Source organism: Mycteria americana, chromosome 13 (assembly GCF_035582795.1).
Source record: "Mycteria americana isolate JAX WOST 10 ecotype Jacksonville Zoo and Gardens chromosome 13, USCA_MyAme_1.0, whole genome shotgun sequence".
Classification (NCBI taxonomy): domain Eukaryota; kingdom Metazoa; phylum Chordata; class Aves; order Ciconiiformes; family Ciconiidae; genus Mycteria; species Mycteria americana.
The window spans coordinates 8,032,943-8,056,911 of record NC_134377.1 but is presented as its reverse complement, the minus strand read 5'-3'; the positions used below and the strand labels follow the sequence as shown (position 1 = coordinate 8,056,911).

General features: G+C 43.6%; 1 protein-coding gene across 2 annotated transcripts in view; it reads right to left on the bottom strand.

Moving 5' to 3' along the window:
* Positions 1-23,969, bottom strand: part of TTC28 (tetratricopeptide repeat domain 28) — a 195,312-nt gene that overhangs the window by 127,545 nt on the left and 43,798 nt on the right. The window contains exon 1 of one of the 2 annotated variants that reach the window (XM_075516444.1): positions 2,224-2,660. The exons of the other annotated variant lie outside the window; for it this stretch is intronic. Coding sequence (XP_075372559.1) covers positions 2,224-2,250 — 27 coding nt within the window. The 5' untranslated portion in view covers positions 2,251-2,660. Of the gene's footprint in view, positions 1-2,223; positions 2,661-23,969 lie in introns of those variants that run through there. 2 annotated transcript variants of the gene reach the window in all.

Below are 23,969 nucleotides of genomic sequence, written 5' to 3'. Positions count from 1 at the left end.
AAACAAAGGAGCTTAGTCTAGGTTTGCACACAGGACTAATAAACTGCACGTGATCCTATGCTGCACAGTTTAACAGTTGTAAAGGCAAAAATCCTTCAATGAATAAAACACCTTAAACATTTAATAATAAAAAAAAAGAAGTGGGTAAAGCAAAAGAACCTGAGTACAAATCTAACAAATCAAACAAGACTCCTAATTCAGTGCAGCAGCACACATGTTCAGCTTTTGTACTGACAGCTCTCATATGTGGATATTTTAACGGGGAAGAGGCAGGGAAATCACTTCTCAGAAGTCGCTTTCAGGAGCGACCAACAGCTATAAACGACCAAGGGCTACAGGAACGTTAGCTACTATACTGTCTTTCTCATTTTGTGTCCTATTAAGAAACGGAGCAGCAGTGCCTTCTCCAGCGGTTTGCATGAGTCATTTTCTTGAGAGTGCTCTGTAAAGCACATGACTGCAACACTACAAAGGCACTCAGGCCAGGCCAGGAGAAATCCTGGCTACGCTCACGTGAATACGCTGGCAACACTGACAAAATAACCTCTGCTGAGATTTTACTGGTACTACAGTTGAAAACAGAACCTATTCCAACATGAACATAGTTTCCATCACATCATAGCAGGAGTAGGAATTATTTTTTGCTCAAAGTAGTAAAATGCTTGACAGTTCAGACCAATTCAGCTATCTTCTGTACCCTCTACACAATCAAATTTGGTTGCCCAAAATCAACTCAGTTTGGACACAGACGACAACGCAGAGAAAGAAAAATAACCATCTGACATCGTGATTTAAGCACAAGCGGGTGAGCCAATACTGCAGAGTGAATCCTGACACTCGAAACGGAATCTTCCAGAGCTGAGGAGTCCAGACAGCAGCCAAGAATAATATTTCAGTGGTTCAGTCGATACTGCTGTAACCATGGCCCGGAGGGGTTTCCACAGCCATAACCACAGGAGTGACTGCACATTCAGTTGAAAATAGTAAAAACAGACATTTAAAAACCTATAGCTTGTAGACATCTTAAAACCAGTTTCAAAGGAGGCACAGAGGGGCTTGAAAAATGCACAGATGCTCCCATTGAGCTTGCCCTTCATCTATTTATCCTGCTGAAGACACAAGATTTGAAATAAGAACTCCGCTCACTAGAAGCAATTGCCTGCTTGAAAAAATTAAAGGAAGAGCTTTAGAACAGCTGAAAAGAGATGAGGTATCAGTGACACAAAGCCTGACAGATTACCCAGAGATGCAGTGGCAATACACACTCCAATCAGGACGTTCTGAAGCACCATTTATTTCAACGTCTAGCACTCAGAGCGAGAGACGCTCTCATGCATTTCACATATGATTTCTATTTCTTCCCTGATGTAAAACACAGTATCACACATCATGCTACAAAGAAAGAAGGAGCCCTGCTGGTTCAAGCAGGTTTTTCCAAAAGGAAAAAAAAAAAAAAGAAAAAAAAAGAAAATAAAAAGTATAATAGTCCACAGCTGCCAGGAGCAAAGGGTCACTGCTGAGGAGGGGCGGCACAGCACATTCAGTTTGCTCGATTTTCCCTTAAAAGAATGTCAATAAAAAGCACTGCCAAGCGTGCTGGAAGAAGAACGTCCTGCCAGGCGCCGAACCACCGGACTCATCGCACGGACGTCGCGCCCCGGCCCAGCCGGCAGCCAGCGCCCGCCGCACGGACAAGCTGAGGCCGCCGCCGGACAGAGGCGAGGCGGCGTCCGACCAGGGCGGCCTCTCCTCCCCCGGCACGCCACGCCACGCCACGCACCGCGGACACCGCCGCTGACCGAGCTCTGCAAACGCTGCTCCAGCCAAGCAGCCATATTAGGAAACGGCCCGAAAACCACACCGGCTGCCCGCCACCGCCCGCGCCCCGCGAGGGGCACCGGGGCCGAGCGCAGGGGACGGCGGCCCCGCGGCCCGGCTCGGGCCCCTCGGCGGAGCCGGCCCGGCCCGGGCGCCGCGCCCCGCGGCCGCTTCCCCTCGGCGTCCCGCGCGGGGCGGGGCGCGACAACCGCCGGAGGGAAAAGAAAAGTTCGCGACGCCTCCCGCGACGGCCGGGGCGGGGGACGGGGGAGCGCGGCCCGGCCGGCCCCGGGACGGGGACCGGGACCGGGACGGGGCCCGGTCCCGCCGCTCCGCCCGCGGCCCCGCCGGGGCGGCCCGCCCCGGGGGAGCCGGCCGCGGGCCCTGCCCCGCCTCGTCACCCACCTTCTTCCGGGGCTGCCATTTCATCATATTTGTAGAACGGGGACGCGGAGCATCAAGGTCGCGCTTGGGGGCCGGCGGCGAGCACAGCGGGGCCGCAGCCCGCGGTCATGCTGCCCGGCCCCGCCGCGAGGCCGGCGCCGCGTCCCGCCGCGCCCGCGGGAGAGGAGCCGGCCCCGCCGCGCGGGCCATAGGAGCGGGGCTCTCCTCAGCCGGCGGCGGCCAGCTCCGCCGCTGCGCTCCGCCGCGCCCCGCCAGCGCCAGCACCGCCTCACGCCCGCGGCCCGCAGGGAGCCGCAGCTCCCGGGCGCATCGTGCGCGGCCGCCCCGCGCCGAGTGTGCGGCGAGACCCGGCGCCGCCCCGCCGCGCACGGAGGCAGAGAGGGGCGCGGGCGCCGGCAGAGCCCGCCGCGCCGCCGGGAGCCCCCGGGTCCTGCCGCTGCCCCCGCCCCGCCCCCCGCGCGCCCCGCCCCGCCCCGCCCCGGGAGCCGAGGCCGCCGCAGGCCGAGACGCGCGCGGGCCTCCGGGCCGGCAGGCGGCCGCGGCGCACAAAGGCGGCGGCGCCGCCCGCCGCTCGCGCCCGCCCCGCCGCCGGCCGGGAGCGCCCAGGGCCCCTGCCCGCCGCTGCAGCCCGGGCACCGCCGCGACCCCGCGCCTCCCCTCCACGGCTCCGACCCGGCTCGGGTAGGACGCCCGGGGCTGCGGAGGTGCGAAGCGGGGGGATTTAGGAACAGAGACGCGCGGGCAGGAGGGCCGGTGCCGCCTTGCTCCCTCGCGGCCAGCTTCGGGCAGACGGAGAGGGCAGGACGGTGTGCACTTGCAGCCCCGGTCTGGTAGCGTGGGCTCACCTACACCTTCGTGTTCTAAAGAAGGGGTAAAACGCAGGGTCTTGGATTAGTCAGCAAAGCCAGCAGGCTTCTACTCTTCTGATTTCTTTGCCACAAATAAAAATTGCAGACACAACCTAGCTCAAGAGATTTGGCTTCTTCCACTAGCAGCACCTGTGTGATGTCAAACCCCTCCCCATCCCAGTCTCGTACAGGTAAAAGAAGCAAAATAGCACTGTTCTCCCTCACGGGTACATTGCCTTCCCAGAGCAGAATCCAAGAGGGTCGTTTAAAGCAGTCCAGAACGTGGTTTACTCATGGTGCTCCACAATGCAAAAGCTCAGGGTTCACCAGAGGAAAGAGTGTTTCAGTTCTTGTGAGGCAATACTTGAAAGGCCGAGATCATCAACAGAAAAGCTAGAAATCCCACCATGTGTTAGCGCTGAACAGACAAAGCAAGGACAAGACCAACATCACCCTGTGTTGCGGTGTCTGCAACACGGTGTAAAATATGACCTATGGAGTGGACAGCAGGGATATTCTGGGGAGAAGAGCCTGTTCTGTTCTCTGAGCTCCCATCCGGGGAAAGGGATAAACAAACTAGGATGAAACTCCATTTTCCCATGTAACTTCCTATTCAATGCATCTGTTTCTTCCACTCATCCTGGATTGTCTCGAATGGATTGAGGGAAATCACAACTTTCCCTCCATGTTGCTGAAGCATTTGGATTGTTACAGTAGAAGAAAACCAAAGGAGCATACCAATCCCAGCACCTGTGCAGAATTCACTGGGGCCAGAAGCAAAATTCTTAATACATCTTTCATATCCATCAAATTGAGAAAGTTCTTGAACTCCTATATACTACTGTTACAGCATGCTGCTGTCGTACAGGACCTGTAAAACTTGTTAGATTGAAAACAATCCAGACAATTTCTCAGTACTGAGCTTTGTTTTATCTGGATAAAAAAAGATACAGGATTCAAAGCGTGGTCCATAAAGTGCATTCTTACCAACATTCTGCTGTAGGATATAAGATCTGATTTGACTCTAAACAGCTCTGGCTTTTCTGCTTGGTAATAGCATTATTTATTTTACTGAAATGTAAATTTTTCTCTAGCCAAAGAGAAAGCTGCTCTGTCTTTTCTTTCCCCAGTAAATGAAGCAGAATAAACTTCTTGTAGAAATTACTGTTAAAGTGGGTCACCAAAAAAATCCCACTTGCTGAAATCTGCAACCCAATGTTTTACTCTCTCATTAGTATTCTTCCAAGAAAGTGGTTAAGACCTGCAAAAAAACCAGGGAGCTATTTGTTCCTGGGAGAGGATCACAGAGAAGAAGGTCCATGTCACTGTCCCATTCATTTGCCTCACTGGATCGCGTGTGACTTGTCTCTGATCTAAGAGGCTGACCCTCCTCCAGGTCCTCAGGCAATCAGTGCCTCCAGCGGCCTGGGATGGCGGCACGGAGGTCACAGGTGAAATGCCGTAAGTGCACACATGCTCCTCGTGAGGGACAGAAGACACTAGGCAGAACCCCGGAGAGATGCAGCATCTTAACTCTCATTTGCTTGTTCAAGAAATTTAACCAGAAGTTTATTACTGGAGTATCTGTATGGTTTCAGCTTTATATTGTGGTTGGAGTTCCGCTGTGCTTTCCTCACTGATAACAATGCTGCAAACAGAAGGTCAAGCTGGGCAGCTTAAGCATTCTGGCTGTCTCTGAGAAGCAGGTCATGCTAAAATTGCAAAGCTTTAGCCTGAGCTCTTCGTACTGTCCTGAGACAATTCTCTAAAAAATGAACAGAGAGTCTCAGGAGAGTTAAAAATCCTTAATACATGAACACAACACGATGTAACTGGGGTTTGTATTATTGAAGTGGTGCAGAGACATAGTTTTCATCGCTATGATGAGTGACCAGAAGCGCAGCATCTCAGAGGTAAACGATAAATTTCATGGTGAAACGTAGATCAACAAATGTTCACTGCTAGGCCGCTTGGAAATACAAGTGTCAGCTGCTTTTCACTGCAGTTCCTCAGTCCCGCAGGATGATGTGCCTCAGATCACATGGAGGCAAGAGCAGCTAACTCATACGGGGTGCTTCAACTCGGAGCCCCTGTGGTCAGAGGTTGCATCCCTTCCACAATGACTGCATTCCATATTCTGGAAGGAAGACAAAGCTCAGGCAACAGTTCCAGAACACATCAGCCTCGGTCACAAAGCCACCTTAAGTAGTTCCCACCTTGTCCCGCACTGCCCTCAAACACCTGCTCCCAGTTCTGTGTTTCTGTTCACACACCTTCATCCGGATTACGGACAGTACTTGTGGCAGCATGCTATAAATTACATCTCCAAGAAGATGCAAGTGAAAAATAAACCTTTGAAAAGCAGTAGGGACAGAAAGGAATGGGTGTGGCAGTGCAGAAAAGGAACTCCATCTAGTTTTACTCATCAGAGCTGTGCCCTTCTATTATACTAAGAGTAGAGCCAGTGTGCCCTGAAACTCATTGATTTCTATAACTTTAAAAACTAGCATTGACAGTTCTGAAGAGTTCTGTAAATGGCAAAGTCGGTACTTGAGTAAAGAAAATAAATGCTCAGAAGCAGACAATGCCATTTACCATGATGCTGTCAGAAAGAAGCTTAATTTAATTCACGGACAGATTGCAAAATGTGTTGTTTTGACATGATCAATAGGAGGTTTTTGAAATTCTTCCTGAGTAAAGATAATTAACAGGAAGCAAAGCAGGAGCTGTGCATATACACCTGTCCTAATCTTAATTCTTACTCCAGTGATTGGCATTTCTGCTATATTTAAACTTCTTTTTTTCTGCTGTTGAAAAAGAAATAATGTTGGCACTATTTTCAAAGCCATAGAAAATATCCAGAATAAAGGCAGTATAAATGCCTGCCATCTGAAGGAAATGGCAAACATTATTCACTCTTTCAAAGTCAGAGAGTTATCTGAATTATTTAAGATTAAAGAAAATGCAGTATGATTTTTGGTTTTGTTTTTAAGGTCCCAGTTTCTCTTCCCAGGTTGGAAGCCACTCGGTATGTAGTGATTCAATTGCCCGTAAATGCTCAAACCATCCTCTTATGCTGGCAGCTTCCATCTCCTCCATCATGAGAAGGGAATCCTTATGTCCATTTCAAAGCAAACCGATTCATTTTCTCAAGCAATCAGCAAAGCCAAGAAAAGTCAAGTGCTAGTGCTGCTTCGTAAAGTTCAGTCAGAATCAGTGGACAAGTTGTGTAACAATAGGAATACAAAGTAGAAGATAATGTTGGTCCATCAAAGTTAAATGCCTCTCCGTCCATTAAAGGTGAAATGGCTGAAAAGTAACCATCAGCTCCTCTCCCCAGCATCCCCGGCTCAAAATACTGCTGGTGTCTGGAGAGCCACATGCCGTCATTTCCCACACAGGATGATGACCCATTCGTAGAGCCTGTCACAGGTTACTGACATCTCCTCTCCGTAAGAAACAGTATTATGAATCCACTCTGAGTGAATGGTCCAGACTTCTGGACGCTGTGACAGGAGCTCCCAGGGAACAGAGTCTTCTCTTCCAAACATATATCAATACGGAAAAAACATACGTTATTCTTTCCAATATTTATGAGTGAATAATGGTCAGCACTTTGGCTGGTTGGCACAAAGCCATCCAGCAAAATGACTGGCTATGCCAACACGTGGGGTTTTTTCCTTTCCCTGATTTACTGGTATTTTTAAAATTCGGATTGTGAATCTGACAGTCCAGTATATTGTGCCAAATACCTCTTCCTTTTCTCCTAAGGATGTTGACTAACATAGAAGAAAGCTGTGTGTTATTAAGACATATCTGATATTAGATGTCAATCTTACAACTCAATTAAAAAAAACTTTTAAAGTGCCTTTTCAAATTAATCTTTGGCAAGAACCTAGAACTATTTGTTGTACTATCTCCTTTCTTGCATAACCCTTCATTTTTAATAACTTTTAAATTCTAACACTCTTGTTACACCTTGAAATTCCCTCAACTGAAGTGCATCACCTAGAAGCAATGACATACACTGCAAGTAGAAAAAAGTCCTGTTGGAGATAGCTTGGTGAGCAGACTGCAAGTTCGGCTGTCCAAAGTGTGTAAGAATTCAGTTTACTGTGTCATTCTACAGTTCAGCAAGCAGCTAAATCGGACAGTATTCAGCAGGTACATAAAGATTTAGAGTAACAACTTGATCTTACGACGTACGCTTCCCTGTGAACTCATTGGACTGGTAGCCTGAAAGATGCCAGCATTTTAACAGTTAACTATACACCAACACAGCAAGAAAGATGTAGATCAAGCCCCTAATAGCCAAGTCCCTTGGCAAATTCATGAAGCGTAATAAAAATCAAATCCTTTTATTTCTGAATTTATTAAAGCAGCTTTCAATTCATTACAATGATTCTGTGTCTACCGCTTTGTCTGCCTCAAACTAGCATGCTGAACACAAACACGGCACCTTGCAATTGTTTAAAGATCAGATACAGCACACTTGATCTGAGCTACTGCAGCTGCTAAGCAAGTGTGGACTACGAAAGGGAGAAAGTATTTCAGAAAATTCTCCTAGTCTGTGAGAAGGGAACTCCCTTGAAGTGTAGTAATTGGGGTACTGGAGTTCTGAAAAGAATCTCACTTCTCTAGATTACCAGAAATCAGCAAATGCTAACCCATCTCTAGATGTTAATTTATGGCAAGTTCTCGTGCAACTTGCAATCAAAATTTACTTCCAGCCTCCACACTAAAGGTGCTGTGGGCACACGATCTACCATTCCTTTCTTATATAGGAAGAGAGAAGTACGAAGTTCAACTAAAGGTGCTGGGGTCACGTAGCATTATCACAGTACATGCATCAGAGAGAGTCCACAGTAAAGGGCAAGAATACAGTAGGCTAGGAAGCAATTCAAGGCCCTACAAAGTTTTTGCATGTTATGCTGGTCTTCTGGTCCATCTACCTTTGGTTCCTGTTGCATTTTGCTACTGAACTATAGCATTTGGCCCTGTTCTCTTGATAATAAAGATTGATTGTTCTATGCTGTATAGCAGTAGCATGGATTATTTTCATTATTAGGTTACCTGGGGTTCACATCTCAGCAGCTGACTCTCTTCAAAAGCCTGAAAATCACTTCAGAAAATACTTTGTTTAGTCAAGCAGAAAAAGCTCTTTTCACAGGGGTATAATCCAGGCTGAAAAACCAAGGAGAGGGCTTTGAAAAATGAGGATATACTTATCTGGAAAATACCACTTCTGACAGGAGAAGCAGCTGAGAAAAACTGGTTGCTTAACAGTAATTAGAGAGTTGTAGCACAATTTAGTTCAAAGAGATGCAGAACTGAAACGAACTGAAAATAAGGAAGAAGCCTACAGCGTTTATTACTGGCAACTGGATTCATGAAGCTGGAGGGGGGCAAGTCAGGGAGGGGGTCACACAGGCCAAATTATCTGAGGGCTGTAGGTGCCTGTTACTAATTACAAGTTATTCAGTGGTACCATGAAATGATCAAATGGATTAATACAAGATTAGGGCTAATCTTGTTGTGATACAGAGTCCCCTCTCAAGTACTGATACCTGAGCTAGGACTTAGGGAATGGACTCTTGCACAGATACCTCTTCCATGCTGGTCGCAGGGAGCACAGGATACTCACTGCATTGCGTGTTTCTCTCCTTGTGATTCATCACCCTGGCTTCCATGCACTCATTTGTAAATATTTTCTTCAGAAAGAAAATCTAGCTTGGCATGGTATTTGCCCAGTACCAGGGGGTTGACTAGATGACCTTCAAAGTTCCCTTCCAACCCAAACCATTCTATGATTCTACGGTTCTGTAACCCGTATCATTAACAAGCAGAAACACAAGAGGCAGCAAGTATTCCCACCAAAGATTTGCCTACAGTGCAGAGACGGGTAAGCCAGGAATGTGTATGAAAACAAACCCACCAAAAACCACTCATCTTCGGAGGGCATGCAAACGCATGTCCATATTTTCTACCTCATTTGGGGCTTTCACCTTAAAATTAGGCAGTTCTCTTTTAATTAATGAACCAAGTCTTGTGACGAAACTCCATCCATTTCACACCCTTTGGGAAATAAACAGTGAAACACTGCATCGTTCTCTACGCCACCCTTTGGTATTCCAAATGAGAGCCCCACTTCATGCCTTGTAGAAGAAAAGAAAAAAAAAAGAACAGCATACTGCCCCGTTTCATCAGTCTTCCTTTCACAGCACAGCAAGAGAGTCTCTGTTGGCACCTCAGTTGTGACTGTAAGTATTTCTGCACGCACATCTAAGTACTACTGCTATTCTATTCTATCTATACATATAAGATAGAAAAGGTGCAAGGAAACAAGCACTATCACAGAGTGAGAAACAGAGAAGGCCTTGATGCTGTGGAGGCACTGTTCAGCAATAGCCGAAACATTTGTGTGTTACCAACACTGTTTTGGTCACAAATCTCAAACAAAGCATGAAGAAAATTAACTCCATCCCAGCCAAACCCAGTACACTCCATGTCCAACACTTCAACAAGCAAGATGCATGCAGAACACACAAATAACTTCCAGGTCTCCACATGAGGAACTAGAAAGAATTCTGTCCACACAGGGTGAGTCTAATATTAACAGAATAACCATTCAAACTCATCTGCAGCAGGGACAAACAGCAACAAAACACAGGGAAGAAGTAATTAAACTCCCATGGAGATGGCACTCTAATTCTTCATGGGCACACACTCGATATTCTAAAATATTCAGAAGTCAATATGGGGGGCCAAATCCTTGTTTATTTGCAAGGGAAAAGCTAATTATATACTGCACCCTGCAAGACAGAGATGGGGAACTTCCAGATCAAGAAGCCTAAGGATGAAAGGTTCAGGCACAAATAGAAATTTTATGGCTAGTGACTGTATTCATCAAGAGAAGCATTATTTAAATGTAATGCTGTGCCTGTGATAATCTTATGGCAAAATATGTATCTCTGTTGTTTACTGGATAGGAAATACATCCTAAATTTTAACTATATCTTACCAAGGAAGGTGTTTGCTTTCAAACAGTTGATTGTGACTGTTACTGGCTTAAGAAGCTTCAGCTCTTTCATTACATGATTCTGAGCAGAAAACATCGTGTTTGGGACCTGCTTCTTATTATGACTTTCCCCTGCCTTTTTCCGTAGGAAGCACAATTACTGCTGCTATGGAGACAAGTGTAATTCAGTCAAGATGTGAGTCGAAGTAGTACTTGGGAGGCAAAGATTTACCAAAAGTATCCTTTTTGCTATCTGTCCTCTCCTGGAGAAGGGTCTTCTCCCAGTCTTCCCTTGCTGACTTCCATCACCATCTGCTGTCTCAAGTAAGAAATTCAAAGAGCCAAATAAATCACCTGTACCTAACACATGCATCACACCAGGACAATCAGGCAACCAATCTGCCCCTCTCGCAAGGCTGGTGGCAATGGGGGGATCTGCACGTGCCACAGTGGAGGCACCTGTGGCATCCTCCGAAGGACAGGCTCAGCCTTCTCTGCAAGAATATTTCTGCAGATTCTAAAGGAATGTAGCTTGAGGTTGAGGGGGCAAACGTCCTCCTACCTCAGAGCACTGAAACTGGGCCTTATTTTTCAGGGCATGTTATTTATTGCTTATTAGTGGTAGAACTAACTGTGCAACAGGCACCTTCCAAATCTTTAAGGGTAGTACTTTTTCCGAAGAATCCACAATACTACACAAAGAGCCAAGAAGAGACATTAAGGTAAGGAAAGTAGTATTATCTGGGCATACTGGAAATGAATTTATTATAACTAGTACAGGATGGCCCTGTGCATGCTCATAACAGAAGTGGAGTGACACCAAGTCATTGCTGTAATTCCAGCCAAGCAGTTAATATCAAATAAGGAAATTTCATGACTGAAGTTGTAGCATTTAGATTCTTTCTAAGCAAGGAGAAAATCCAGGCAACCCAGACTGTACATTCATCCCAGCAGGATCATCTCACTCTATCTTTTTCCTTGCCCATCTTTATCCTTAGAATATAAACTGATGGAAATGTCTGTCACTATTCATTGTAGTAAAACCAACTGGTTTTCCATGAACTTTTGGACTTTCTCACCTCATGTCATTACTTACTAGGATGGTCTGAGACTTGTAATCAGTTTAGCTTCTTCCTCCCCACATTTCCTGAGTGCACATTTTCTAATGCTATGGATACATGGGTAAGCTGATCAAATTGCAGATGAAAAGTGCTACCCGGCTTTAAGAGCTTTTGTCTCTCTGCCCTTAAAACTGAGATTCTTGTATACCTCTTGCTGACTTCAGTTTTCTTTTTTTTCCCCTAACACCCACAAGTTACATAGGTCTACTTCTAGCTGGTTACGCTAGAAGGACTGGCAAGTGGCTTTTAGCACAGCAAAGAACAAATAAACACCTGAGAGAAGGAGACTGGTAGTAAGAACCAGCTGTCAAGGCAATTAGTTGTTTATTTAGTGACACTACTAATTAGATCAAAAAACTTGACAAATACAGCTTGACCTCACAGACAGGTGAGGCTTCTGGTCAATCTGCATTGCTGTTCCAAAGCAGACACTTTGCTGTTCCAAGGCAGCCCCTGCTGCCTGCAGGGGCTTTCCCTCGCTGGAAAAGGCAGAAGCGTCCTGTCCCTACGTAGTTCAGTTCCATGGGATCTTTCCTACTGTACAAGTTTAAACAACTCAATAAAAACCCCAAAGGAAGCAGGTTCAACTCACAGGCTCGTTCTCTTGCTTCTCCTGCCAGAAGCATAAGGGGCTGCAGGGCAGAGGGCGGCAGGAGGAGGAGTACAGAGCGGGAGAGAAAGAGTACACACGGGAAAGGGAGCAACACGTCGGAGAGGAAGGAGGACATGCATGGGCGTATGTGTTTGCATGTGTATCTGTGTGCGCTCACGCGTGTGTATCTGTTCTTGCACCCCTGCTTCATGGCACCCCGCAACACCTCATCCACCCAATTAAACAGCAGCGCTGAGGGACTCCCAAGAACTGGCAGCAATGCTGTGGAGCCATGAACAAGGATTAGACCAGGGAATACACCGGGAGTACTGTCAGTCAGAGAGGGGAAGAGGACCTCATGAATGGGGAATTTAGAAATAAATATTTTTGACTGTAAGTAGCAGAATTCAAAGGCAACCACAGTTTCATTCCATGTCCCAATATTCACAATATTCCCTCATGCCCCCAAGAAATGTTCCCAAATGCTGTAGGTCTTTGAGGAGACTCCTGTTTCACATGCCAGTGATTTCAGAGGGGATGCTGTTGTTCTTAATATTCGGAAGCCGCTCTTTCTTCCTCGCCTCCCTCCCTGCTCCCGCTCGTTGCCAAGCAACTCAGCCATTCTGCAGGACCTGCCTGTTAACCACCAGCAGCTTAAACCATTACCGTTTACTGAAAAACACAAATTTAAGAATGAAAACAGACATGGCTAAAACAGAAAAGCATACTTTCCTTTAGCGCTTGGATCATTTTGTGGGAACCTCGGAGGCTGCAGTTTGTCTGTAGGCAATCAACCACAGAATCCCAGGACGGCTGAGGTGGGAAGGGAGGTCTGGAGATCACCTCGTCCAACCCCCTGCTCAAGCAGGGCCGCCCCGAGCCGGCTGCCAGGACCGTGTCGAGGCGGCTTTTGACTGTCCCTGGGGAGGGAAACTCCACCACCTCCCTGGGCAGCCTGTGCCAGTGCTCGGTCACGCTCACAGTGAAAAAGTGATTCCCGATGTTCAGAGGGAACCTCCTGTGTTTCAGTTTGTGCCCACTGCCTGTCCCTGAAAAGAGCCTGGCTCCATCCTCTTTGCACCTTCCCTTCAGGTATTTATATATTACCAAAACTAGCAACTGTTAAAAGCACTTCAAAAAAATTTGCAAGGAAGTTTTTAAAGTGCTAGAAAACCTCCGTAGGTCACCCCTGCTACGTCTAATCAAACATAAAACGAACCAACAGCAGCACCCAGCAATCAAATGCACCTTAAAAATAACAAGAACGTGTCTGGCACTGTGCAGGCGGCAGAAGAGCCATCCATACACCAGCGGCACCAGTAACCAACGCACAGAGAAATCAGTTATTCAAAAGAGCATCAGCTGATCCATTACTTCCTGTCCAGAAAACACTGTGAATGCATTTACAGATTGGGTCGGCATTCTATTGTCTGGATAAACCACATTTTCTGGATCATTTTCAGCACTGATATTTGCAATAAACTCACAAGCAAGATCAATAAGATGTGCTTTGCACTGGTGCCTTTTGTCAGATGTCAGCAAGACCGCTCAAAGAACACACACAGTTTTCAAAATCCAGTTTAGTCTGTTTTGTATTTCTCCGATACACACAACCTAATCTTTCTTCTCTTGGAGCAAGCTTTATAGGGTGTTCACAACACAATCGCACCAGGTAGGTAAAAACATGCTCTTAGCACTTAAGCAATAAAATAGTGACCAGGTACCATACTAAGCACACATGACCCACAAGACAAACAGTAATTTCTAACTATATAGGTAGTATGTAAATGCTACATAATTATCTGTAAGTTTTTTAATACCACAAGGGCAAAACAGAAACATCACTTAATTTGATGACTGCCACAAAGGATTCAAGGTGTTTAGAAATAGCCTGTTTATTGTTTCCATGATTGTTGCACAGAAGGGGATGGTACCCAACAGATCACAGACCACCAGCAAAAGGGACATGCTTCTGTAATGTGTCAGAAAGAGATAGCCATTAGGACTTCTGGGGCTTTCAGTCTTGGTTTTGGGGTTCTTAGGGGGAGGGGAGTTGTTTTAAACTTTAGGGTCTCTTGTCCTACCCTAGAGGGGTCTGACCCTCAAGAAAAGCTTGATTAGACCTGATTTTGTGCACACACCTTCGTCACTGCTGCCTATTTATTCCGGAGTACTGCAGGCACCTAATTGTTCTGAATCTACCTCTGTTCAACTCTGCAGGAGAATTCTTGTGCAATGTATAGGAATTTTACAGAACATGGTTATCTTCTGATCACTGGAAAAAGAAATCAGGTTTATTGATTGTTAAATATAACAGGATAGTGCCATCGTTATAAAACAAACTCCATGCACCTGTACAAAACATGTTCACATGGAATGTGTTTTTCCAAGCACAGGTTTATGTTTGGGTCATCTGAGTTGCAGTTCTATTTAAATTACGCTGCTCAAAACAGCGTTCAAGCAACTGTGAGAAACATTCAGGCAGCAGTTGATGCTGTACAGGCCTGCAGAGCTCCTGTGGGGCTCCACTTACCTGGTCAACAGGGTCGCAGAATCTACAGTGAGAATCATTGCAGCACAGCGATGTTTCTAAAAGTGCTCTGCATTTTTAGCAAAATACTCAGAGAATATTAAACAAATTTATTAAACCTCCAAGCCTTCTGCTCAGAGTATTCTCAATGCCTCAAAGTATTCAGGTTGGTTTCCAGGATGAAGCACTGCTTTTTTTTTTTTGTGTGTGTGTGTGTGTACATATACATATATATATATATGCACATTGTTATCCCATAGTGCTCTGATTATTACTCAGGAGCCAGAATGGAATCTCCAGTGGGCACAGCCCTCTTACTATCCAGTGGACAGAGAAGCTCTTACTATCCCAAAATGGGAGACTTTCACTAATTTAGTGGAGATGGCTATATACATTAAACCTTTTTCTAGATACGCTTACCATGTTATCAGGTTCCTGCCAATTCATAAACACCAAAATAGGGCTTTTATTCCCCAAGATCCAGATGAGCCCCCTTTGCCTACTCCTTGTAGTACACCTTAAACATACTTGTATGAATTCTTTCCAAGGAATCCAGTTGCAAATTAAATTTTCTTATACATAGACAGTAGTGAGATTGGAAACAATCTTACTCTTCCCAGTACAATGCTGCCTGGACTAAAAATCTGAGACAATCATTTGCTGGAAGAGGCAATGATTTAAAAGAAAGGTTTGTGTTGAAATGAAGGAGTTCTGTGTCTGAATATGAAATAACACCAAGCAGGAAAGCAGACAGCTGTGGTACCTTTAAAGAAACACCAGCACTGTGGAAACAGGTCCATCAATATACGAGAAGAATCCAAACAACTTCCCAAGCCCTAGTAGCATTCCAAATGTGAAAACTTTCAATTACGGTTTGAAATCACATTCTCACACAGACACTGCTCCCGAAGAGGTGCACTCTAGACACACCTGAAAATGACATGAAGAAACTGGAAGATAAAATAAATTAAATGAGTCGAACTGTCAGCATATAATCCCAAATATTGAATCTTGGCATGTTACTAAGCAAGACATAGGTAATTATACAAAACGAAGCAACACTACAAAACAGAAAAATATTGTGTTCACTTCTCAGCATTTCAGAGCAGAGGAAGCTTTAAAAAAGTTTATGAAGTATGAAAAGCTAGGAAGGACAGCAAAGGGATAATTTAAAGAGACTAGTCACAAAAATAGAGGTGGGGGAGAAAGACAAACTGTGTTAAATAATTAATGTAAGAAATGCAACTGGCTGCATAGTGAGATGAAGCGTCTCATTTGCCAAGAGCCCCAAGAAGCAGTGTCAAGTGGTGCAAAGTGGTGGTGATTCTCCCTTAAGACAGTCTGTCTATCAGAAATCTACAGTACTTACCAAAAAAGAGAAAACACAAACTGCTTTAACAAATACCTCTTCTGGAGCTCACGGGTTTCTTTGGAAGAGGAAATGGGGGGAGGAATTTACAGAGTTTTGTGACATGCTCCGCATGTTAAATTCGTCTTGCTTTTCAGGACACAGAACATACTTTCTAAATTTAAAGAAATGCAAGGTTTAATTTAAAATTCTTTTTTAGTTTCCTCTGAAAGGGCTACACAATAAAACTTTTGTATTATAAAAGATCTGTTTTGTCTATTCAAAATTTCTCTTCCACACAGTGGAAACGTAGGTATGTTACACCAGCTGTCCTACTCCTGAGCCCCAAGATACTCAGCAAAAGATCCTGTAACAGTCAGAAACAGCACTTATAACTCTCTAAGGAGTCTTCTCCTATTGATTTACAATGATAGACAGTTCTACTGCTGAACTTCCTTGTAAAATGTGGAACAGGAATTTCGTTTGTGTCTGTTCACATAGTCAGTTGGGACTGTATGAATAAGAGATGTGACACAATTCATCCATATGCAGGATCATCGTTTCCCCAAACCACAGTATGCTGAAGCTGTACAGCAGCCCTTTTCACTGTTACAGCATTACGAGAAGGAAGAAAGGAATAAACGGAACTTCTGTACAATGACAAAGTGTCTACAGATACACAGCCAACGAGCTCTCAAAAAAAAAAAATCGGATAAATCTTCAGAAAGGTGTTCAAAGAGCAGTTCTTTCTTTAGGCTACAGTTAATGTGAAGAATAACTTGTCATTGCCGTGTCGGAGACAACCATTTTAAAAGTGGGAAACAACCTTGAGGTGCTGTAAAACTATACAGCATCACTGAAATCATTGGAGCAGGGACAATTTGGACTCCCTGAGGAGCTACATCTAAGATTCTTAGAACAGAAAAGAATAGTTCCAGTTGGAAGGGACCTACAACAATCATCTAGTCCAACGTGCTGTTGGAGAAGCATACCTAGATGGAGGTTTAACTTATATTGTCCTTATTACTGACGCTACTGTCAGCCCAGATCTTTTCACCACCTGTCCACAGAGAGCAGACATGCCTAATCCTATGGGGTGCGGCACACCCTCAACTCTCATAGAGCCTCTTCTTTCAAAAAGGGGGGGTATCTATCAGATGAGTAGACGTCGATGTAGTCTAGTACACTTCACCACCATGATGAAGAGTTTCTGATACGGTTTTATGTAGCTTCACTACTTTGGAGAGTAAGCTTAGGAGAGCTCATCAAAATAAGAACTTAAGGACCTGCCAGTGACCAAGGCAAGTCTCAGTCAGCTTTGTTCTACAGTGGAGAGGCCAGCACACTACTACATCACAAAACACGTATTCAGAACCTGCCTTGCAATGACATTTTTCAGCATAAAGTTGTGAGAGTATTTAAGAATAACTAGGACAGCTGTTGGCTCCAGCCATGGCTCCAGCCTAAAAATACAGAAGAACATAGCTGCTTCATTTAACTTTGTGTGTTCAAGCATCCAACACTGAAAGAACATAAGGCTTAGACAGGTACTAAAATTTTTCCTACATGGAGAAACAGAAGGAGCCAACCATGCAGCAATTTCCATCCAAGCCTGACAGGAAAGGTGAGGGGTGAGCTATTTGCAAGAACCAAAAATACAAAAATATTCAATCTGCATCTACGTAAGTGGTTACTGATGATAAAAGATTAATTTTAAATACCTTTTAAAGAAAAAAAATTAAACCATCTAATTCAAAGATTATGTAAAGAGAAGTTTACCCCATAATCTATTTAGGCAATTAGCCTCTTTTCTTACTGAAGATTTATTACAAGGGGTGATCTACTACAAGGGGCGATCCCACAGCAGACCCAAAAGCACAAACTCAGTCTTGAAGAGTCACCTGCACTCATTTTACCTTCCTTTTTCTCCAGCACAGATTTTGCCATTTTAAAAAGTGAGATTGTCAGTGGATACCCCTGAAACAGAGGCTCTTTGCACATGCACAGAGCAGGCAGAAAAGAGTGAGTAACATTATATGCTTCCCCATAACATCATTGCTGCCATGTCTAAAATCCTCAGAATAAGGACTACTTCTTGCGTCCACAGCAGAATTCAATGCCCAGGCTCCACAAGCCATTTCATCTATGACCTCTGCTTTGACTATCAGCCAGCTGGGACTATCAGCCAGAACTGCTTAATGCCAATTAAAGATGCAGTTTCTCTCAGGCAAATGCTATCTGAACAGACCAGCACCTCCATCCCACCAAGCAACTAAGCAATTTTTCACAAACTTACGCTGTTTCAAACCAGTGACCTGCGAGTCTAAATCTATATAATACATTGCCAATCCCCTCAGACATCCAACCAACCTGAAACTTCTTTTTTTTAATCTTTATGTTAAAACAAATCACACTGAGCTTGTGCCATGATAATACAGAGCACATTGTAATGCAGATCAGTAGTTGGAAGTGGCCTTTTCAAACCATGCCATTACAAGTAAAGCTCAGTCATTAGACTTGCAAGGATCAATAATTTGCCAAGTTTAAAGACTGACCTTTAAAATAAGTCTGGCCATTAAAAAAAAAGATCTGGTTTATGCTCCTGGACTTTATGAAACTATGACTAACTCAAGGCGAAGAATTTTTTTTCCTTTTGAAAACAGCATATCACTGGGGGAAAACATGGCCATATTTCCTTTCCAGAGTCAGCTTTGAGCAAGCATATTAATGGTAAAATTCCTTATACTGTTTCCTTTCTTTAATTCACATAATCATGCAGTTAGACAGAATTAACTGTTTTAATGACTGGCAGTTCCAGGCTCATATAACTTCAGCCTTAGTATGCACAGAAACCAAGGCTTTATCCCATTCAAACAATTGCTGAACACAGTGAGTATGAGCAAATGGAAAAAGAATAAAGGAATAAAAATGGATGTAATATAATGACTTTCTTGGTCACTTCTGAAAAAAATTCTTTTCTGCCCATGTGTAAATCAGTTCATCAGCAGCTTAGCATCAACAATTCTCCTACTGCAAACCAAATTGATACTCAATGGCAGAACCAACTGCAGAGCAACTGGCAACTGAGAGAGAGGTAAGAATTATAACCCAAAGTTAACCAATCCTGTGTATGAATGCAGCATGGCTGCAAAACAAACCATTTTAGTCTTTTACTACATAGATTCTATCACGGATAGGATGATCATGATAACATTTTATTCCGGTTGTAAGGCAGCTTCGCTATTCCTCTCCTATTGCACTCATTTCCGAGCGCTTCACCAGCAAGTTATTGATAATCCAGAAGCAGCACAGAAAACACAATTAGAACTGAGAATGTAATGAAGGAATTATATATGGAAAAAAGATTGTGGCAAGTATCTTTAACCCGAGACACAATAGCTCTGACAGCAGGTATTGAATGTGTGTCAGAAATACTAAACGAGCACGTATGGGAAGGAATTACTTGACTGGTATAAGCAAAAATAAGAAAGGGCAAGAATGAACTAAAAACTTTGCAAACTATTAAGATCTACGAGAGATGGAAAAGGCCCTATAGATCTTGAATTTCACTGTTACATATGATGCCTTCTTTATGTGCTGCATACACAAGCGATGACAGACAAAAGAGAGACAAATTAGTTTGATATATTCTCTCCGCCTGGTCACAGGCTTTTACTCTGTTCTGCGTGACAACGTAGCAGGCTTTCAGGAATGGAGTGACTGTCAGTTTTCCACATCACTACCCGATCATCATTTTGTAAGTATCATAATTTAGGTAAAGTGCTGCCAATAAGCTCATATTTACACTTAGGAGAAGCTTACTATTATCCTTCTGGTGAAAAATCCCTTCTAATTAACCTGTGTAAAGGCTGAAGCCTAACAAGCGTAACTTTAAAGTCCTAAAACTAAAACAGTTTTACAATGGTTTATTCCAAATCATTACAGCCTCAATTTAAAAAAAAAAAAAGTTCTTGTTGCGGGACTGAACTGAGCTGCTACAGGAACCACCACATACTGGATTAAGCAAGTTGTTCCCTAAATCCGATAGCCTGGCCTACTAAATCAGTCATTTAGTTTGCTTGGTCTTGATCCTTCTGACATAACAGACAAAATCAGTCCGATCAGTCTGGAAACATACCTCTTGGAGATCTTCCTTCTACAGAATGAACAACATAGCAAATTGTGTATCTTGTATATGAGGAAGAAAACTCCTTTCTGATGCCACTTGTTATAAGTTTATGCCTTGGAATCTGAAGTCTGGGAGCATTTATCATGTCTATCCCAGCACAGTGGTATTTACAGGACTGTGCTCTTCCTTATTAAAATGGCACAGAACATAATTTGCCTCCTTAGTCATGATGCTCGAGAAGCACCAACGCGTACTGCTGACACGGTCTCTGCCTGCCGCTAGCTAGCATTTGCATGGCAGAAAGGCTCAGGCATCCCAAACAGAAGGAAGAGGATCCCTTTTGTGGTGCACTGTCTCAAAACTCAGGAGAACAATTTCTACTCAACAAGTATAAAATATGAATCTCCCAGCAAGTCACAGGTTTCACGTTCCTCTGAGGCAATGATCAGAGTGCATCTTAAACAGACCTTCCAAAAACAGCACAGTTCCAAAGATTCCAGAGTGGCAATTTATCTGTGTAACTATTAAAGGAGACTTGTTTGTAGTCTTGTATACAGACCAGCAAGATTAGAATACCATTAGTTAGCAATAATCCTTTTAGTAGGAAAAATCATCAGTAAACATAAAAAAACCCCACAAATATACAAAACAGAAAAAAATCTCTCAAGCTTGCACCGCTGTCCCATTTGGATAAGGAATTCCTGACTTTCTGTAGGCGTTCTCCTGTTGCTGCCTTCCAGCAGCTCCCCTCCTCCCTTTAATCTCTCAGAGCCTATGCAAAAGGAAGGAGAAGCAAAGCTAAACTTAACTCTCTGTATACCGATGACCAGGTAACATATACTGTACTGAATACAGATATTCTTAGTTGACCTCAAAATTTAGAACAAAATTGTATTTTCACCCTGAAGTACAAAAAAAACGTAAACCCACCTTTGGTTTTATTGCACGTGAAGCACCGTTGAGTAAGAGATTCAAATAATCCCTGGAAGCGCATAAATCTGTAGAGAGAGCTGTGCATCAGTAAAGAGAACAGGGGCTGGCACCAGAAGCCTCTGCTGTAATGACGGTGTGACCATTCGTAATGGGAAGTAAAAGAAAAGTGGAAACTGGAGTGAATGGATTCCTTTGATTCTCATCTGCTGCAAATAATTCATACTAAGCCGCTCTAGATAGGTTTTCTGGATAAAATAGGAGCTTCTCAGAGCTCATCTCTGAACAACAGAAAAATGCTGAATAAGGCCTTCTATATGGACTGCTCCTGAGAGCAGAACCCTGGGGTTTAGGAGTGAGAAACCCCACAGAGCCTATTTGTACTCGGCAGATACTGTGGCTAAGACCAGGCTCAGTACAGAACATTCTTATATCATCTCTTAGTATCTTTATAAAGATGGGTTTTCCATTTCTCCAAGTGCATTCCAGCACACACATCTGGCAGCGCACTGCAGTGTGAACAGCATTTACTAGCTCTCCGTGCATATGTTATGCATCCAATGACATCATGCACCCTTCAGCTTGCCAAAGCTCAGTCTCTACCGTACAGACCACCAAAACAGAGCCTCGGAATCCCCATGGGGAAGAAGGGCTAACTTCCAACTCAAAAGGTTTTCCCCTTGCAAAACCTTATTTAATGTTTTGTCTGTTGTGCTGTGTTCTCTCCTGCTCACACCCATTCTACTTCCCATCTACTTGAAAACAGTTTTCAAATCATTCCTAAATTGCTTATATTTTATCGTGCCTGTAAACATTTTCTCTTTGCACAAGGCCGTAACTTCTCTGAACAGAATGTGCCTTTTTCCTTTTATTCACAGTGGGTTTTTAACTCTTTAACAACCTGAAAACTGGAAAATCTGTATTTCCCAAAAAACCCTGTATTTGTTTTTCTTTGCTATGGGTAATAGTAGGCAATGCAGTACAGATTCATTGTTCTCTGGAGATGAGATCAATGGCTCATCTTGTCTGATACTCATTACTTATCATTGTCTCAGCAGCAAGAAAGCGCTCTAATGCACTTAAGAAAATAGATTTTACCTTGTAGGGCAGATCAGAAGAAAAATAATTCTATTCTGTGAAAAATGTTTGAGTTCAGTCATAACTAAATCTTTCAAAACCTTTTAAAGAAAGGCAGACATGTGCCAAGATCAAAGGCCCATGACTTACTTACCCCCCTGTGATGTGGCAAGCCCTGAATTCAAGAACTGCTGCAGGGTTAAACTGAAGTCTGTCCCTCCCAGTAGCTTATCTCTGACAGTGGTGACTTGAAGATGCCTACAAATAAAGCACGTATAAAGCAACCCTTTGCAACACACTCAGCCAGCTCCTAGCAACCTCGTATTTTTGAGACTTCCTAAGATACATTTGGACAATTATGTATCATGCTCTTCAATAGTCTTCTCATCTATGAATTTATCTAATTAATAGTGGAACCCAAATACTTCTGCAGGCTTCTACAACATCCTATGTTAGCATATCCCACCACGCAATTAAGTTGCGGGTGGAAAAAACACCGTATTTTCCACGTGTGCAACCTGAAAGCTAATTACAGCACTGAGATTCAGCCATGACATCATTTATCGTATATGGATAATCGAAAGAGACATTTTCTTTCATTTGCTACTTGAGCTATCCTGACTTTGAACCCTTATTGCCTGCTTCCTCTCACTAGCTGTCCTCCAGTCTCTGAGACCTCAAACAGGTTATCAGAAAAATACCTCGAATGCTATGATAGAATTAGATTTAATTTGTTTTAACCTACTGCGTAATCATTTCAGTAGGTGCCCTATTCTTCTTGTATTACGAAAAACTCTAAATAATAATTTCTTATTTTTATTCTCTACACATTGATGAGTTTATAGACCTTTTTCAGATTATACCAGTTACCTTTTTTCTGAGCTGAACAGTCCAAGTCTATTTAGCATCTCCCTACGTGAAAGCCTTTCTACACCCCGATATACTTTCCACTGTGTTACTTCTAGCTCTAATATCTCTCTTTTTGAAATGGACAGATACAGCATTCAAAGTATTCAAGACGACAGAAATACCATCATTTTGTCCTCTCTTTTTTCCAGTTTTTCCTGAGATTCTATCTGGGGGCGGGGAGGTTAGGAGGGCAGGGAAATGGGATAACTGCTGGTCAGGCATCAGCTGGATTTTCAGGGAACCATCCCTACGGACTTCAAGCGTATCCCCCACTCGAGAGACATGGCAACAGCCAACTTAAAAGCCTGTCATAACGTTTGCACGGTCAGCGTTATTTTTTTTCCCATGAGCATTGCTTTGCACTTACCAGCATCCAATACCCTAAAATTTTACCACCCAGTCATTCATTAAATTGCCTGTCCACAAGCCTTCTTGATTTTGTTTTCTTCTTCTAAGTTCACCATTACAGTGATCAATTTTTGTTTATTCTAGCTAGAAGGATGCTGAATTCCATCGCTATTACAGAGTACCTTTTTAACAGTCACATCTTGAATATAGTCCTGCACACTGTTCAAGATTTTGTTCTTTTAGCCCTTGAAATAGATGGGTAATAGAGCCAGTCAAAAGCATTTTTCATTGAAGTCCTTACAGACTGAAAACACTGCCTTATGAAATTTAGTTTTTCATGGGAATTGCTGTTTCAATGCAAAATTAATAAAGGATTTTTTTCACATCCAGGAAGATGAAAGGAGACAAAAAGGTACCAAGAGATCAAATAATCCCATGTTTATAGAATTCACCTAGAAAACTGGGAAAAGAAATGAGGATAATTAATTTGAAAAATGCATCTCCAACATCTCTGGTGAAGGTCTTAATCAGAAGGCTATAAGATTCAATCTCTCTCTCAATAAATACATATTTCTAATCAGTGGTGTGTACCCTAACTACTGCTGGTTTTTAGAGTCAGTCTTTCTTAAGTTTCCTACTTACATCTTTTTTTATTTTCCCTTGTAGCAAAGCGTCAGATGGAGTCACTACTATGAATCCGCACAAATTCCAAGGAGGATCCAATTCAGGGTCACAGAAGTTTAAGCTGGCTACCGCTCACTTTTCTTCTTATCACCTGTAGCTCACAAGAATCATGGCACCAACCAAAAGATTTGAGAAACTTGAGCAATCTTCAAATTTGCTGCTTTATCTCAAAAAGTGACAATTCCTTCCTCATATTCCATACTCTGCACCAA